Source organism: Dasypus novemcinctus, chromosome 5, assembly GCF_030445035.2.
Source record: "Dasypus novemcinctus isolate mDasNov1 chromosome 5, mDasNov1.1.hap2, whole genome shotgun sequence".
Classification (NCBI taxonomy): Eukaryota; Metazoa; Chordata; class Mammalia; order Cingulata; family Dasypodidae; genus Dasypus; species Dasypus novemcinctus.
Genome location: NC_080677.1, coordinates 106,310,698 through 106,330,128, shown reverse-complemented (window position 1 = coordinate 106,330,128; position 19,431 = coordinate 106,310,698). Strand labels below are relative to the sequence as shown.

The 19,431-nt window shown below is 40.9% G+C and overlaps 1 protein-coding gene across 1 annotated transcript in view; it reads right to left on the bottom strand.

The window, feature by feature from the left end:
- SND1 (staphylococcal nuclease and tudor domain containing 1) overlaps positions 1-19,431 on the bottom strand; it is a 450,188-nt gene that overhangs the window by 411,898 nt on the left and 18,859 nt on the right. Inside the window, exon 2 of the mRNA XM_058297330.2 lies at positions 1,313-1,462. Coding sequence (XP_058153313.1) covers positions 1,313-1,462 — 150 coding nt within the window. The remainder of the gene's footprint in view (positions 1-1,312; positions 1,463-19,431) is intronic.

Sequence of the window (19,431 nt, the reverse complement as noted above, 5' to 3'; positions counted from 1 at the left end):
GTCTAATAGCAGAAGGAATCTTTGTAGTATCAGTAACTAACAAGTAAGCAGCCGTGTGATCACAACAACTAACATTTATTAAGCACTTTAGAGGCATGTGCTAGGCACTTCATGTTATCTTGTTCAAGCCTCGTTGAACAACACTGAGGTATATGCTATTATTAGTCTCTTTATTAGTGACTTGTGGTCACTGATATAGGACCAGTGAAAAAAGAATTGATTTAGCTGTACTTAGCCATTTTTCCAAGAAACTAAATGATCCCTGTTAGTAGTAGAATTATGGGTGATTTTTCTCTATCTCTGTTTTCTAAATTTTCTCTCATATTGGCTTAATTCAAACAAAATGTCATTTATTACAGATTTTAAAACGAAATGCTCTGCTTAAATAAAAGACAACTAAAAGATGCCACATTAGGAACCATAGCAGCTGCCTGCCTGGAGAGATAGGAACTTCAGGGATCAAAGGTCTACCAAAAAGAAGGCATGGAGGCCAGACACTGTCAGGAAAGCGAGGGAGAGGGGAGGGGAGGGAGGACAAAAGCTCAGAAGCAGTTTCTCATATCACCATACCACAATAGTTCTTGACTACTACTGAGCCACAAATTGTCTTGAGAAACTAATAAAAACTCCCTCCCCTAAAAAATTGATGTTCACACAAAATTTTGCAATTTCATGGAGTTCACAAATGACCTTTAGGGTACATGGATCCTAAATTAAGAATCTCCCTAACAGAGCTTAGCATTTACAGAGTGTTACCATCTGTGAAAGTGAAGAGAGGGGGGACAGGGACGATGTATGTATGTCTGCCTATACAGGCATTAAATATCTCTGGAAGCAGATCGAAGACACCAGGTAACATCAGTTGTCTCAGGGGAGAAGAACTCGCTTTTTCATTGTGTATCCTTTAGAATTTTGATTTCATGAATGAATGAAAAACCTATTAAAAAAATAAATTAATAAAATATAGAAGAAACCCTGCCACAACCAATGGTGACCTCATGGTGAGACTACCTAGGAAATGTTCTTAACCTATTCAACAGAATAAGGAATGAAAACACCAACAAACCTAGAAAGGCTCCCAGGGTATGAAAAAAGGTATGAGAATAAGCCCTGAGACTAGGGCAGCTGCTAAAGGTGGTGAATATATAAAGAACAGATGCAAGCCACTGTGGACATATCAAGAGGCATCAGTCCTCCAATCTCAAAATACTCAAAATACACAAAAGGAGCACATCAAAACCACATCGGTCAAGGAAGAAACTGAGCTGAAACCTTGGTTCATGGCCTCAGGAAGACCTCAGGAGGTACCTACCTCATCAGGGGTATCTTTTGCATCAGGTTGTGTGGCGGCCGCACGGCGGGCAAGATTTCCAGCTCGAATGTTGCTTAGGTTGATCTGCCTTTCAGGAGGAGGTCCACCTCGAGGCTGCCCTCGGACAATGATGGCACACCCTGAGAGGACCTATGTGGGGGAAAACAAAAGAGGAAATTAGAGATCTAGAGGTAATATCACAGTAATGTAGTTTGTTCACTGCTCTATTCCCAACTCCTAGAGTAGCACCTGACGCCTCAGACGCACTCAAATATTTGTTGAAGGAATAAATAAAACAGGAATTAAATGAACAGGATTGTTTTCAATTTTGTAAGAGAAGTACCTACATAAAACTTGGGTCAAATTCTGAAATGATGGACCCAGAAATAGAAGCAAGAACTAAACAAATGATACAGAACTCATAAAATAGACTGGGGTGAAGAGGCTTGGAAGATAGGGGGACTAATGTAATTCCATCCTAGTATCACCACTTAGGTTCTTTTTCTGTTAGTAAGAAGTTATCCGGAAGTGAACTTGGCCCAATGGATAGGGCATCCGCCTACCACATGGGAGATCTGTGGTTCAAACCCCGGGCCTCCTTGACCCATGTGGAGCTGGTCCACGCACAGTGCTGGTACACGCAAGGGGTGCCGTGCCACGCAGGGGTGTCCCCCGCGTAGGGGAGCCCCACGTGCAAGGAGTGCACCTCCTAAGGACAGCCACCTAGCGCGAAAGAAAGTTCAGGCTGCCCAAGAACGGCACCACACAAGAGAGCTGACACAAGATGATGCAACAAAAAAAAGAAACACAGATTCCCGTGCCACTGGCAACAACAGAAGTAGACAAAGAAGAACACGCAGCAAATGGACACCGAGAACAGACAACTGGGGAGGGGGGAGAGAAATAAATACAAATAAAAATTTAAAAATCTTAAATTCTTAAAAAAAAAAAGTTATCATCTCCAGCCACACATTCTATTTTAGGACTGAAGCTAACAATGGAAAGTCTAAGTAAAGGGGAAGCTGAAGGAAGAAGCCCCTACACACCGTCCAGGAGGAACAGAGCATGCCCAAGGCTAATGTGGAACCAGGACTTCAGAGCCCAGAGTTTATGCTTCTGCTATACGGCCAAAACTCAAAGGTTAGGCTAAGAGAGAAATACACAAGTAAACTGCAAAATCCCAGAACCTACATGATTAAAAAAGAATCTAATAAGCACCTTAAGGCTCCTAAGCTCAGCAGTTCCTTTCATCTTTCTAATCAAAGGTGGTAGGCATAGACCATACTGCAGCTGTGAAAAAAGCTCTAAAGCTCACTAACATTTAATTTTTAAATGTTTGCAGGGAGAAGAAGGAAGGATTTCAAGTGGGAAAAGGGAAGAAGGGGAGTACAGGAAAAGATGACAAACACCACCCAAGCTATTCAAATGAGCTTTGCTCAGTGAGGTAAGATACAATGAACAGGTGGGTTTAACACTAACTTCACTAGAGCTGAAAGACACAATTCTATGCTTGGAAGCGAGGAAGAGCTGACAGGTTAGTAGACAGAAGGTTGGCGGGTTCTACCAACACAGAATCCTGTGGTAGACAAGACCCTGGGGTTCCCCGTAAAGGAACCATCCTAGGAAAGGAAACAATCAAGTGAGGAAGGAGTACAAAGCGAATCCACTGCTATCTACAGCCACTCCATAGACACTTCTGCCTTACCTCTCCACTCTAACCAATACTTTAAATTGTGAACTATTAGTTAAAATACAGAAGTGCATTTAAACATACAGATACATGTTAAAGAATAAGAAAAGCAAACAACTGAGGAACCTCCACCCAAGTTAAGAACTGCCCCTTTCCACTTGCAGTCTCTTCTCCCCAACCCCCCCTCCATTATCCTGACCTTGTGATAATCCTGCCCTTGCTTCTCTGTAGTTTTACCATCTACATATGCACCCTGAAACAATATGGTTTTGTTTTTCCTATTTCTGAACTTGAGGAAAGTGGACTCATACTGCTTCTTTTCGTCATTTCTTTGGTGAAACTTATTTATGTAGAAGTAAAACACTATAGTTTATTGATTTTTCACAACTGTACAGTAGTCCGTTATATGAATATGCCACAATACATTTATCTATTCCACTACCTTTTTATGGAAACTCTGTCCAACAAATAGATATGTTCTAAAAATATGTAAATTCCACTTTAAAAGAAAGAAAGAAAAAAAAAAACAGTTGTTCTGATTAATGTCTCAGTATCCCCAGTATGTTAAGCCCAGTTACTTTGGCCTAGACAGCTCCTCCTGGCGACATCACACGAGTCAAAGACAGCACGGCTTTCCTTATTTTAAAAGATTTATCTATCTCTCTATCTATCTATCTATCTATCTATGCCTCCCCCCTCGTCAGCTCTTTGTATCCATTTGTCATGTGTTCTGTGCCTGCTTGTCTTCTCTTTAGGTGGAACTAGGAACTGATCCTGGGGCATTCCGAGTGGTAGAGAAGCATTCAATCTCTTGTGCCACCGCAGCTGCAAGGTCTGTTGTCTCTCTTACTGTCTCTCCTCTATGTCTCTTTTTGTTGCGTCATCTTGCTGAAGTTCTCCGTATGGGCCAGCATTCGGCGTGGTCCAGCTCTCCACTCAGGTCAGAGAGCATATCTTTTTGTTGTTAAAATTATATAATCACTTTTATCCTTTCTTATCAAGTGTTAGCCGCATATAAGCTTTACAACTTCCAACTAAACAACCCCCTTAAAAGTCTGTTCTGAGGGAAGCAGATGTGGCTCAAGTGATAAAGCCTCCGCCTACCATATGGGAGGACCCAGGTTCGATCCCTGGGGCCTTCTGGTGGGAAAAAGAAGAATAGGCATGCCTGTACGGGTATCCAGTGCCCACGTGGTGAGCCAAGTGCCTGCACGTTGAGCCAAGTGCCCATGTGGCATGTCAAGTGCCCGCACAAGTGCCCACATGAATGCCCATACAGCGAGCCAGTGCCCGTGTGGAGAGCTGAGTGCCCATACAACAAAGCCAGTGACCACTCAAGTGAGTCACACAGCAAGATGATGGTGCAACAAAAGAGAGACAAGGGTAGTCAAGGTGAAGCACAACAGAGAGCGGGAACTGAGGTTCCGCAATTGACAGGGCACCTCTCTCACATCAGAGGTCCCTGGGACCGAATCCTGGTGAATCCTAGATGAGAAAGATGAGAAGATAAGACAAAAAGAGAAACAGAAAAGATCACACAGCGAATGGACAAAGACAACAAAAACAGCAGGGCGGGGGGATGTGGAGGGAAAGTCTATTCTGGAAGTGGATGGGGCTCAAGTGGTTGAGCACTGCTTCCCACATGGGAAGTCCCGGGTTCGGTTACCAGTGCCTTCTAAAACAAACAAACAAACAAACAAATGAAAAAAAACAACTCAGGGGAGCCAATGTGGCTCAGTAGTGGAGCACCAGATTCCCACCACAACGTAGGTCCTGGGTTCAATCCCTGGCCTGGGTACCTCAAAAAAAAAAAGTCTCCCCTGAGAACCCATGGCCTGGGCATCATCTCAGGAAACTGACATTCTAAACAGACAAGCTATCAAAAAAGCAAAGCCTGGAAAGAACAGATATACTAGGGCAGAGGACACTTGAAGTTTCTGAAATAAGAAGGGCCAAGGAAGCCTAAAAAGCCCTTTGCATTTACAGGAAAAAAGGGGGAAGATTCAGCTCTGACTCATTTATAATTGATTCTCTTTCACACATGGCAGAAACAAAACATATAGCAAGAATAGCACCATACCGTAGAATACCTGCCCTTAACATCACTCATGTACAATTCCCAAAGAGGGCTGTACACAGCACGCAAAGCACAGTATCTGTCGGCAATGACTGCTTCTCAATTTCAGTTTCATTAATAATACAAAAATGTAATAAAGTATTCCCAGGAGCCACAGTACCCCTTGGTAAAGCTCAACTGGAAAAGCTAAGGCCCATTTACAAGAAAACTCACCTTGGCTGACCAAGGTAAATGCTAAGTATGCAATGATTTGGTCTAGTAAGCCGTCTTTATTCCTGATGCCTCAAAAAGGCCAGTGAAAGCTCAAGAACTGAGTGACTGATAAGAACTCCCTGGAAATATAAGAAAGGGGGTACCTCTAACAGCTGTGCCTAGTAAACCAGATCCCTAGAGGACAATGGGTTTGTAACTATTATTCTGGCCCTATTAAGAGCCTTCGCAAACAACTTGTGCATAGCAATTTTGCAGAACTCGTTTGTACATCCTGTCCTGTCCCCGAATGCTATTTCGAAGCCTGCTTTCAGAACCTCTTCACATTATTGCACCAAATACGCCATTTAGGCAGCAGTCAATGCTTGAAGTAGTGTTAGAGAGAGATGACTTTTACTTTAGAGGCTGCTCTACACCCTTTATACTATTGCGTATACAAATTCAAACAGCAGGCTCCAGTTCAGCCACCCAAGCAACAAGAATAGATATTCGTTGTGACAGGCATTGCAATTACTATTCCTCCGGGAAGAAAGGAGGGTCACATGTCCAATTCTTTCTCTGTAACTCTCCCCCTCACTTGGCATGGCCTTGAAAGTTGTTAGGTGGAGACATAGGAAAGGCCAGTGTCTCTAGGCCATTACAGACAGAGAGACCTGCTTCTATTAGGGAAAAATTAGTTTCCCTCTATAGGAACTGAAATTGTTCAAAACATCAAACACCTCCTTTCTGTCATCTCCATTTCATCTTCCAAGCTGTTAAGCTTTCTCCACCCGTCTGCCTTTTCAACAATCTTTACTCCGCATTTTCCCTTAATAAGAATAATTTAAATGGCCCTGCCTTATCGAAAGTTCCCCACCAAATGGAGTCAGGGAGATATAGCTGCAGTTGTGGAGGGAGAATCACCTGAAATGACTTTAGGTAAAATATGAAAAAAACCAAGGGTCTACACATCAGACTTAACTTACATCTCATTGAGCACCATGAATAAGTTATTTTCCCTTTCTGAAAGTCCTGACATCTAATTTATTTTATAATTTTATTCAATGATTGATGCATTTACTCATTTAGCAACTCAATACAAACTTACTAAGTGCCTACTAGGTGTCAGGAATTGTAGGCAATTGGCATATGCAGTGAAACAAAAGAGACAAAAATGTTTGCTCTTGGGGAGCTGATATCCTCTTGGGGGGAGACAGACATACAAAAAACAGAGCAAGTAAAATACGTTGTTCCTTTATCAGAATTTCTAAAAATAATATATTTTTTATTTATTTTTAAAAGAACATAGATCACACAAAATGTTACATTAAAAAATATAGGAGAGTCCCACATACTCCACTCCCCACACCCCGGCTTTTCCCACAACAACTTCTTTCATTGGTGTGGTACATTCATTGCATTTGATGAATACATTCTGTAGCACAGCTGCACGGCATGGATTATTGTTTACATTGTAGTTTGCATTCTCTCCCAGTCCATTCAGTGGGCTATGGCAGGATATATAATGTCCTACATCTGTCCCTGCTATATCGGAATTTCAATTTCAGAAGAATGTTAAGATTGAGAGGACACTGTCACAGATGATTGTTCTGCCGAAGCCATACTGAACTCATATTGCAAACACTGATGGATGCAGTAATTATCCTTAATTGCTAATTTATAGAGCATAGAAAGCAAGTCATATGGTAACTGCTTTATCCAATTATATTAATAAAATGATACAGTCTAGAAAAACTATCTTGGACCCACCTGATACAGCAGGAGGTTTGTGAAAACAACTGTCACAATGAGTCAGTTTGACTGAGGTTATGGATTAGACAGTTTTCAACTCTGCCAATAAAGGGTGCAGGGGGATGTGTTGTGATTCAGAGGACCTAGCTTCAGGGCACAAATCGATGCTTACAAAGGCTGAATCAAGCCAGCTGAGAGGAAAATGGGGACTCAAACTGTTCAAACCCACTTAGAGGTTTACTGGGAAATTTACCTAAGCTGAAACACTTTATAGGCAGCCACTAAAATGTTGCCTGGCAACAGGAAAATCACATTAAATTTTCACTAGATTCTGATAAGTGATTTGGTGTGCTTAACTCTAAAACCAACAGGTCACTCATACCTGAAGATAAAAAACTTACTATCCAAAAATCCAGCTACCCTATATTTAGGGCAAAAAAAACCTGATGGTATGGAGATTCACAAATATATTGGCAAAGCCAGTATTTTGCCCCATCACAAGAGCAAAACTTATCTTGGCCTTATTGGCTTTGCAAGGAGAACTGGATTAAGAGTAGAAAAGCAGTATCTGTCAATATTAAGATACAATATAAAAAATAAGGGCAATCGCTAGATGAACACTAAAAGATACCAAAAAGAAGGCCCAAAACAAATCCATACATTTATGGTCAATAATTCAATGGGGAAAAAATAGCCTTTTCAACAAAAGGTGCTAGGACAACTAGCTATCCATCCACATACAAAAGAATAAAGTTGAACCTCTACCTCACACCAAACACAAAAATTAAATCAAAATGGATCACAGACATAAATTTAAGAGCTAAAACTATAAAACTCTTAGAGGAAAATATAGGTGAAAATCTTCATGACCTTGGATTAGGCAATGCATCTTTTAGTTATGACACCAAAAGTAGAAGTAACCATATAAATTGGACTTCATCAAAATTTAAAACATTTGTGTTTCAATGAACACAACAATAAAAGTAAAAAAGGCAACCTACAGTATGGGAGGGAATACTGGCCACTTCATAGCCACTGGGATGGCTGTAATCAGTAAGATAGGCAGTAACAAGTGTTATTGGAGGAACTGAAACCTTCAGACACTGCTGTGGTGCAGCAGCTTTGAAAAAGTCTGGTAGTTCCTAAAAAAGTTAAATACAGGGTTACCAAAGGACCCAGCAATTCTACTCCTAGGTAAATATCCCAGAAAAATAAAAGCATAGCAGCATTATTCACAATAGTTAAAAGATGGAAAGAACCCAAGTGTCTATCAACAGATGAATGAACAAAACACATACACACACACAAAACACAAGCACACCCACAAACACACACGCAAGCTTGCACAGGAATATTATTCAGCCATAAAAAGGAATGAAGTTCTTATGCATGCTACAACATGGATGAACCTTGAACAAATGATGCTGAATGAAATAAGCCAGACACAAAAAGAAAAATACTGTATCATCTCACTTATTTGAAAAAACTGGAATATGCTAATTCACAGAATACAGGTTACCAGGAGCCAGGTGGGGTGCAGAATGGGGAGTTAGTGCTTAATTGGTACGAGGTTTCTGTTTGAATTGATAGGAAAATTTTGGTTATGGATGATGATGATGGTGGTACAAGATTGTGAATTTAATTAGCACCACTAAATTGTATGATTAAAAATGGAGGGAAGCAGATGTGGCTCAAGAAGTTGGGTGCCCACCTACCACATGGGAGGTCCCAGGTTTGGGCCCAGGGCCTCCTAAAGAAGACAAGCAAGACAGCAAGCTGATGTGATGGGCTGGCATGGTGAGCTGACACAACAAGATGACACAACGAGGAGATAACAATGAAACACAATGAGAGACACAATAAGCAGGGAACAGATGTGGCTCAAGCGAATGGATCCTTCCCATATGGGAAGTCCCAGGTTTGGTTCCTGGTGTCTCCTAAAGAGAAGACAAGCAGACACAAAGAGCATACAACAGACACCGAGAGCAGAGAGCGAGCACAAACAACAAGGGGAGGGGGAGAAATAAATAAAAAGAAATCTTAAAAAAATGTTAAGTGAAAAGAAGCCAGATACAAAAGGCCACCTATTGTGTGAGTCCATTTACATAAAAAATCCAGAATAGGCAAATCCATAGAGGCAGGAAATAGATTAGTAGTTGCCAGGGACTGAGAGAAGAGAGAATGAGAATCAATGCTAGTGGGTACAGGACTTTTTGGGAGTGACAAAAATGTTCTGATTAGATAGTGGTGATATTTATGAATATATTAAAAACCACTGAATTGTACACTTTAAAAGAGTGAATTTTATGGTATCTGAATTATATCTAAATTTAAAAAATTATTTTAGAGCCCATTATGGAAAGACAAAAGATAAAGGCACAAAATGTGTATTTCACTATAAAGAAGAAACCAGGAGAGTAATGAGGCTGCAAGATTCCTAATACCATTTGGAGGGAAGCATACCTGGCCCCATGGATAGGGAGTCCGCCTACCACATAGAAGGTCTGCAGTTCAAACCTCAGGCCTCCTTGACCTGTGTGGAGCTGGCCCATGCACAGTGCTGATGTGCACAAGAAGTGCTGTGCCATGCAGGGATGTCCCCTGCATAGGGGAGACCACCCTATAAGGAGAGCCACCCAGCGCAAAAGAAAGTGCAGCCTGCCCAGGAATGGCGCCACACACACGGAGAGCTGACACAACAAGATGACACAACAAAAAGAAACACAGATTCCCGGTGCCGCTGATAAGGATAGAAGCAGTCACAGAAGAACACACAGCGAACGGACAGAGAGAGCAGACAACTGGAGGGTGGGAAGGGGAGAAAAATAAATAAATAAATAAATCTTAAAAAAAAAAAAATACCATTTGGAAGCTTGCAACTGTCACAACCCAAGGGCCACATGTGCCGGGGCTGTATTTCAGAGAGACAAAGCAGCAGGTAGACACTCTCCTCTAGACAAGATGATTTCTATACCTGAAAACACCATCAGGGAATGGAAAGAAACTGTTATAAAAAGGGTGGGAAGGGTTTAGACACATTAATTACACTTTAATGAACCAAAAAACATCTAAAGAAACTGAATAAAATCAAGAGTAATGAAGTGAAATTATATTGGAGAAAACTTAAAGTATATCAGGAAAAAGCTTCCTGGCAGAGAGAACGGTTGCCTCCACAGGAAGCATCATCTCTTGAGAATTAAAAAGTCATTTAGACAAAGAGCAAGCAATCTCCAAAGAACATAAGCTGCATGGTCTGGGAGGTCTTTCCCAGAATACTCTCCAGCACAGCCAGCTTTTTTTCTTTTTCTGGCAAGAGCAAGAGGCAAGCCTAAATTAGAGTGACCAACATTCAAACAAAATGAACTGAAAGCCCATGACCTTGTGGCACCCTATTTCAACGTCTTCCAGGTGTGGTGGCACATCCATCAGACAAGCCCAAGCTGTTACTCCAGAGCCAGCCTCCTGAGTCAGATGTACCACAAATTAGGCATGCTTGGAAACAGGGAAGTTTAAATCTCAGAGACCATAATGATTAACTATAGAGAGATACCAGCTAAAGAGGGCATACAATCTGGGCCCTCTTATTTTACAGATGAAAATTTTAAAGGCAAGAGAGGTGAAGTGACTTTTGCCTAAGATAACATGGTATTGATGGTAGAGCAAGGACAAGAACTATAACTTTCCAATCCCACTATTCCACTATATATGTAGAAACAAGCAGTTGAGGAGTTGATTTTTCTGTTAAAATAGTATCTGAGCTAATCTACTGATTACATCTTTTTGCAATTAAAATCCTCATTTATATGTGCAAGCAGAGCAGGTATCAGAGCCCAAGTCACTAACCAAGTAAAGCTTCCACGAGCTGGCTGCCCTAAGTCAAACCAACATATATTAAACACTACCACAAACGAGGCAAGCAGAGACTTAAGAGTCCAATATTACAAAGAAACAGGAAAAGGTGACACAAAGAAAGAAAACCTCAGAATGATACAAAGCAGAGACTGGTAAACTATGGCCCAATGGCCAAATCTGGCCCACCACCTGTTTTTGTATGGCCTGTGAGCTAAAAACGGTTTTTTAAAAATGGTTGGAAAAAAATCAAAAGCAGACTATTACATGACTTATAACAGGAAAAGCAAATTTCAGCATCCATAAATAACACTTTATTGGAACATAGCCATGCTCATTTGTTTACATATTGTCTGCTTTCACACTGGAATGGCAAAGTTAAGTAGTTGCAACAGAGATCCAAAGGCTGCAAAACCTGAAATACTTACAATATGGACTTTTACAGTATATGTTTGCAAGCCCCTGATAAAAAGCTTTAAGACAAGGGGCTGAGATACCAAGTAATTATATGGTAGTCCCAGGAGTTTTTAGCAAGTATACAGCAAAAATAAACTCCAGAGACCACTTCAAATTATACAAACTGCTCATTTTATAATCAGAGAAGAACAGTGGACAGCAATAAGAGTTTAGCTTAGGAATCAAATCAATGTCAGCAGTGACAATGAAAGTTACTTAATTGGCTCTATTAGCCTTGGTGTCCTCATTTATAAAATAAATATATAAGAATATCCATGAGAATCGTTATGAGACATGAAGAGAATAAAGCACTTAGCACAGAGCCCAAAAAGGACACAATAAATAAGAGCCATTATTGTTGTTACAAGAAATGGTGCGAAGTGTGGTCTAAAGTAAAGATGGAGGAGGCGGCAGACTTGGCCCAGTGGTTAGGGCATCTGCCTACCACATGGGAGGTCCGCGGTTCAAACCCCGGGCCTCCCTGACCCGTGTGGAGCTGGCCCACGCACGGTGCTGATGCGCACAAGGAGTGCCGTGCCACGCGGGGCTGTCCCCCGCATAGGGGAGTCCCACACACAAGGAGTGTGCCCCATAAGGAGAGCCGCCCAGCATGAAAGAAAGTGCACCTGCCTAGGAATGGTGCCACACAAACGGAGAGCTGACACAACAAGATGATGCAACCAAAAGAAACAGATTCCTGTGCCGCTGGCAACAACAGAAGCAGACAAAGACACAGCAAATAGAGAGAACAGACAAACAGGGGCGGGGGGGAAGGGGAGAGAAATAAACAATAAAATAAATCTTTAAAAAAAATAAAGTAAAGATGGAGGAGAAAGACATTTCCTCTGGAAGCATAAAACTAATTATCGAAACTATGAAACTTCTCCCACCACTAACTTCAATCAGAAAGATTTAGATAAACAACCTGTAATCCAATTTCTCTGATATATCTACCCACTCTCTAGAAAAGTGAACCTACATGCCAACACATCGGAATCTCTGTCCTCAGAAATAACGGTAGTAAGTATCTTATCTTAAATCTGTATTGAACTTCATCCTTCACAAAATGTCTTGACAATCATAACCTCAGACAGCATAGTCAAGTGGAATGACCAAGAGTTCTGAAATCAGACACAGACTTCAGTGTGGGCACAACTTGAGTACATATAAGCTATGTGACCTGGAGTGAAAATTGTTCTGGACATTGTGATACAACCTCATCTATAAAAGAGGGTAATAAGCTACCATCTTCCCTGACTTGTAATGATCATTAAATGAGATGCCTTAGAGACACACCTAGCAGGTCCTCAGTAACAATCCTCTTCCCTTCTCTGCTCTTCATCCCTCTTCAATCCTCACAACAATGCTCTGAGGTACACAGGACAGGCAATATTATCCTCAATTTACCAATGAGAAAACTATGGCACAGTCAGATGCTGGCATCAGGGCTAGAACACAAATTTTCCAAGTATGCTTGCTAATAAGCTCCAAATACTAAATATGAGATGAGGACCATGGACCAAAAGTTGGGGACTTACACAGAACAACTACACCAGGCCTGCAGCTCAGCTGCTGCACAAATAAAGATTCACCGTGATGAAACTGACCAGATCTCCTCAAACCTAATGTCAGAACTGTCTCCAGGATGACGGTCCTCTGCAGAGCCACAATCTCACTACCACACACCTAGCCAAGCTGCTGCCGAGGACCAGCAGATCAAGACACATTTTACTCAAGAAGTGAGAGGGAAACGGATGTGGCTCAACTGATAGAACGTCAGTCTACCATATAAGAGGTCCAGGGTTCAATACCCAGGGTCTCCTGACAAGTGTGGTGAGCTGGCCCATGCACAGTGCTGATGTGTACAAAGAGTGCCGTGCCACACAGGGGTGTCCCCCATGCAGGGGAGCCCCATGCACAAGGAGTGCACCCCGCAAGGAGAGTCGCCCCGCACGATAAAAAGTGCAGCCCACCCAGGACTGGCACTGTGCACATGGAGAGCTGATGGAGCAAGATGACACAACAAAAAAGAGATACAGATTTCCAGGGCTGCTGAGAATGCAGGTGGACACAGAAGAACACACAGCAAATAGACACAGAGAGCAGACAATGGGAGGGGTGGGAATAAATTTTTTAAAATCTTAAAAAAAAAAAAAAAAAAAGAGGTCAGGAAGAAATAGCCATCAATAGCAGGCAAATGTGAAGTCTCATTTCAGAGAAATCCATTCCAGGTATTAAAAATTTCCAGAGTAGGCAAGTTACATATTGACAATTAGCTAAAGAAAGACCAAAAATTAATTGACTCCAGAATATAAAAAGAATATTACTTCAGAGTGGACTCTGAACTCTCAAATGTTTAGTGTCAAGAATTCAGAATATTAAAGGTAAAGGAAGATTACTGCAGTGATCACAGTTCTTTATACATCTGCTATGATAAAAAAGGGAAATAAGTCTGAATTTCTTGAAGTGTTATAATCTGGAAAAACAAAGTATAAAGAAGAAACAGACCACCAAACTGAAACACACAGTAAGGTTAACAACTACCTATTACTTTCTTGAAGAATGGTGGTACCAGGTCAGAGAAACCAGAACTCTGGTGCATACATGTATGTAAATGTAGATATCATATATCAGTGAGACTTGATTCTGAATAGCCAGTGAAAACCTACATTTAACAGTGATCACAACTCTCAAAGGCAACATTCTCACAGAAGAAAGGATTCAAACACATAATATATAGCTGGATTTATAAACCTTTAATGAGTCAAGATGTTATAATTAGAAAAAAATTATTTTTTAGCTAAATAAACCACAGAAAAATTAGAAATTACTTTTAAAGTGCCTTATTTCAATACCAGACACATAGCAAAATCACACAGAATTTGGAGGAAAATAATGATAAACTCAGCTCAAGAACTGCCTTCTGAAAAGTTTAAAAGGAAGTTAAGAATATTTTAAAGAAAACAGGCCCAAAAGCAAAGCATTTTTTTCTCCAAAAACAGAGAAGATGCCAGTTTTCTGAGTAGGCAGTCTTTGTTTTGAGGGTGAACATTTCTGCCACCAAATCGCCTTAAGCTACCAACAGGTCAAAAAGCTTTAAATTCCCCTTCCTCTTGGTCAGCGCAGGCTGACAAGGGCACTGGAAGCTCAGGATTCAATTGGTACAATCAAGGAATTGGTTACATACAGGGGAACTGAGCAAATAATATATTAAGGCTAATGAGAGCCAGGTTTCTCACTGTTAGAAAGGGGAGTTACAAATACAGAAAGGGCAGGATTTAAAAAAGACCTGTTGGATTGGAAGTTAAAGTATCAGTGTGAACTCCTGCTTTTAAATACATATAAATATAGATACAGATGGGGTAGGGATAGGGAGCAGGGAGTGATGGATTAACAGAGTTTCTATTTTGGAACAACAGAAAGATTTGGTGATAGATGGTGATGGCAGCATAATATTGTGATTATAATTAACAGCACTGAATTATGTAAAGGGGGAAACTTTAGGTTGTAAATATGTTACTATAACAAAGAGAAAAAAAATCCATGGAACTCCACAACTCAAATAGTGAACACGAAGTTAAACCATGGACTATAGCTAATAGTACAATTATAAAAATGTGCTTTCATCAATTGTAACAAATGTACCACACTAATGCAAGATATTACTAATAGGGTGGCTATAGCAGTTTAATATGGTTATGAATTCCAAAAATAGATTTGGATTATGTTTGTAATCTGGTGTGTACCTGGGCTTGATTAAGTTATGATTAGGGCTTTGATTGAGCCACATCATTAGGGCTTCCCTAATGACACCCCTTGGTGGCTGGGGACTCACAGATAAAAGACATGGCAAAGGACAGAGTTGAGGGTTTTGGAGTTTGATAATGAAACTTTAAGCTGGAGTCCCAGGAAGAGAGGAACCCTAAGCCCAGGAAGAAGCAAGCCCTGGGAAGATAGGAACCCTGAACCCAGAGAAAAGCAAGACCCTGGAAGGGAGGAACCCAGGAAACCGGAACCCTCGCAGACGTCAGCAGCCATCTTGCTCTAACACTTGAAAAAAGACTGGTAAGGGAAGTAACTTATGCTTTATACCCCAAATAAATACCCTTTATAAAAACCAACCCATTTCTTGTATTTTGCATCAGCACCCCTTTGGCTGACTAATACAGTGACTTATGGGAATCCTGTATTCTATGCATGATTGTTTTGTAAACACTCAACTTTGCTAATTAAAAACACATATATAAATACAGGTGTGTGTGTAACATTATACACACACATTATTTCCTAACTCCATCCATTAAGAGGGTCTAAAAACTAATAGCCCGCAATGGCAATGGGCACACCTAGTGCCCAAATCTTGGCTTATACCATTTCCCACTAAAAGAAACTAGGATCCCTAAAAAAAAGAACTGATTCCAGGGTGAAGGCAGGAAAAAATAATATAAATTGGAATATCTTGCTGTGTCAGAGTAAGAAAGTGCTCAAAGAATGATGGGAATGCATCAAAATGACAAAAGAACCAATTTAAAAGAACTCCCATTGTCCAAAACTAGGACAACTTCAAAACCAAAATAAATAATAGCAATGGATTATAAGAGAATGAATGAATGAGTAGAACAACAACTAATAAATGCACAATTTGGAATTAGAAAATCACTATTTGGCAACCGTCACAGTAATAATTGATTTACACAATAATCATCAATGGCTCTAAAACTGGTAGATGAATTTGACTAATGTTATATTGGAGAAACCCCCACAGGTATCTCAAACTAGTAGTAAAAGTTATCACCACCAGTAACAGACAATTGATATGGTATGCCTACCTATTACGCACTAAGGAGAACACAGCATCATTTATGTGGTAGTCTTCTCGAAACTATTTAACTTTATCTAATCATGAGGAAGCATCTATGAAGTAACTGGCCAGTAATCTCTGGAAATTTCAGAGTCATGAAAATCTAGGAAAGACTGAGGAATTATTCTTAATTAAAAGAAACTAGGGGAGCCAATGTGGCTCGGTGGTTTGAGTGCTGACTTCCCACATACGAAGTTGCAGGTTCGATCCCTGGCCCAAGTACCTCAAAAAAAAAAAAAAGAAAGAAAGAAAGAAAAAGAAACTAAAGAAAGAAGACAACTAAATGTAAAAGATGATTCTCAACCGGATCGTGGGTCTAAAAGGACACTACTGGAACAAGTGGCAAAATGTGAAGAGGGATTGTGAGTTACATGGCAGTAACAGATCCATATTAATTTCCTGATTGATGACTGTACTGTGGTCATGCAAAGAAGTGCTCTTGCTTTTAGGAAATACACACAGAAGTATTAAAGGATAATGGGACATCATACCTGCAAATTACTCTCAAAATAGTTGAGAAATAAATATGAATAAATACCAAGAGGATAATAAGACAATTGGAGAAGTCTGGGTGAAGGGTATATAGGAGATATGTGTACTATTCTTGCAACTTTTCTGTAAGTTTGAAATTATTTCAAAATAAAAAGTTTCTGTGGTTTTGTTTTTAATTTAAGGGTCTAAAACTACTATCTGCTGTTTTAGATCCTTAATGACAAAACAAACAAATCACTAGAACTAGGTCTGTTAATTTCTTTCTCCCCACCCCCATGTTACAAGGATAATATCTGCCATAGTTCATTTTCTTCTTCCAAATAAAATTCTAAGGGGAGGGAAGCGGACTTGGCCCAGTGGTTAGGGCATCCACCTACCACATGGGAGGTCCGCAGTTCAAACCCCGGGCCTCCCTGACCTGTGTGGAGTTGGCCCACATGCAGTGCTGATGCACGCAAGGAGTGCCGTGCCATGCAGGGGTGTCCCCTGCGTAGGGGAATCCCACGAGGAGAGCTGCCCAGAGCGAAAGAAAGTGGAGCCTGCCCAGGAATGATGCCACACACACGGAGAGCTGATACAACAAGATGACGCAACAAAAAGAAACACAGATTCCTGTGCCGCTGACAACAACAGAAGCGGACAAAGAAGATGCGACAAAGAGACACAGAGAACAGACAACTGGGGCTGGCGGGGAGGGGGGGATAAATAAATAAATAAATAACTCTTTTAAAAAAAAATTCTAAGGGGAATGGATGTGGCTTAAGAGGTTGAGCACCTGCTTCCCACATGGAAAGTCCCAGGTTCAGTTCTGGATACCTCATAAAAAAAAACAAGCAAACAAATGTAAAAATCAGTTCTGGGAGCTGATATAGCTCAGTAGTTGAATGCCAGCTTCCTACACATGAGGTCCCAATTTCAATCCCTGGCACCGGAACCTCAAAAAATAAAAAAATTCTAGACGCTCTCAAATTCACACAATTCAAACCTCCTCTGAAAGTGCTGTTCAAACAGGCCAACGCCAAGAAAGGATCTTAGATTTTAGGGAAACCAGGCTCTCCTTCTATGCCAATTATCTGGTGGGAGTTTCTAAAAATTACACATAAATATAATCTAAATAAGTTCTATATTCAGAAAAGCCAGTAACCCCTTAAACAATGTCCCTAAAAGTTTTGAGGAATAATTGGTGGAAGTTCAGAGTTATAGTAATTTAGCACTTTTCTTATGAGGCAATATACTTTTGGTTTAAGCGAAGTCTTATAATCTTGTTGCAAACCCTTTACCCCTGGAAGGTGGCTTTATTAACAAAGGGGAATCAGATTATCAAAAACAATGCCTGAGGGAAGCAGCTGTGGCTCAGTCGATTGGGCTCCCGTCTACTATACGGGAGGCCCTGGGTTAGCATCCCAGGGCCTCCTTGTAAAGGCAAGCTAGCCCGTGCCCGCGGAAAGCTGCCAGCCCGCGCCCATGGAGAGCTGGCACAGCAAGATGACACAATGAAGGGAGACAAGCAGACAAGCAGAAGAACACTCAGCAAATGGACACAGGGAGCAGACAGCAAGCAAGCCACAAGGGGGGGATAAATAAAAATAAAAACAAATCCTTAAAAAAAAAAAAAATACAATGCCTGAGTATTAAAAGACAACAGTCCCCCATGCTAATCTAGAAACTATGGGAAAGACTGGGAAAATGCCAAGAGAAATTCTCTATTTAATTTTCAGGACACTGGATAGAGAATTTAGGATTTTATTTTCTTTTTTCCCTTACCAAGCTCTAAGATTTCCTTCCCCTTCCCCTCATACCTTGGGCCCTCTCTACAATGTAGGCTGTCCAGATCAAAATGCAAAGCCATGTGTATAGTAGTATTTTCAGTAGGCACATGGAGGGGCAGGAAGAATAAGAGTCTCTACTCTTTCAACTATACACTTTGAAAGGAACGAATAGTGTTACATCATTGCATATACCATAGCTACAGACTGGGGGCACATGACCCAGATGAACCCCTATCATCTTTCAATTGAGGCAAAAGAACAAAAAAGGCTTTCTAGAAGTGAGGGAAAGAAGTCACAGAAAGCCTCTGAAGGAAATTTCAGATGAGAAGTGTCATAATCAGCTGGCAGCTTGTTAGAAAGGTAGCCTCTCAGGCCCCACCCCAGAATCTGCATTAAGTTTTAACAAGGCCACCAGGTGATTCCTGTGCACAAATTCCCTGACCCTTTATCCCACCCCCACCCCCACCCCCACCTGCCTGTCTCAGAAACACAAACTCCCCAACAAATTCAGCTTAAACTTTGTTTCCTCACAGGCATTCCAGATTCCCAGAGAGGTCAGACTGTTCTGCTATATGTGCTATGGACACTGTTCTTCTCTCCCACAGAACTTATCACAATATTAAATAGTCATCTAATTAACTGTTTGATTTCGATCTTCTCTATGCTGGAAGCTCCATAAGAACAAGGACCATGTCTCTCTTGTTCACTATTTCAGACCCAGAGTCCAGAACAATAGGCGAGACTAAGTAAGCATTAAGTTGTTTGTTTTTTTGTACTCGATAAATGGCCCTACTACATATCAAGCACAGTACTAGACTGTGGAATGTATAAAAACAATCAAGAAACAATCCTTGTCCCTAAGCAGCTTAGTGTATTTGCTGAAGAGAACAAGAGCCACCCTTTTAAGAGCATGTGCCGCCCTCACAGCTACATTTTCTGTTTTTTTCCTGGCAGATGACAACACAGGCTTCCACTAAGGCCGTC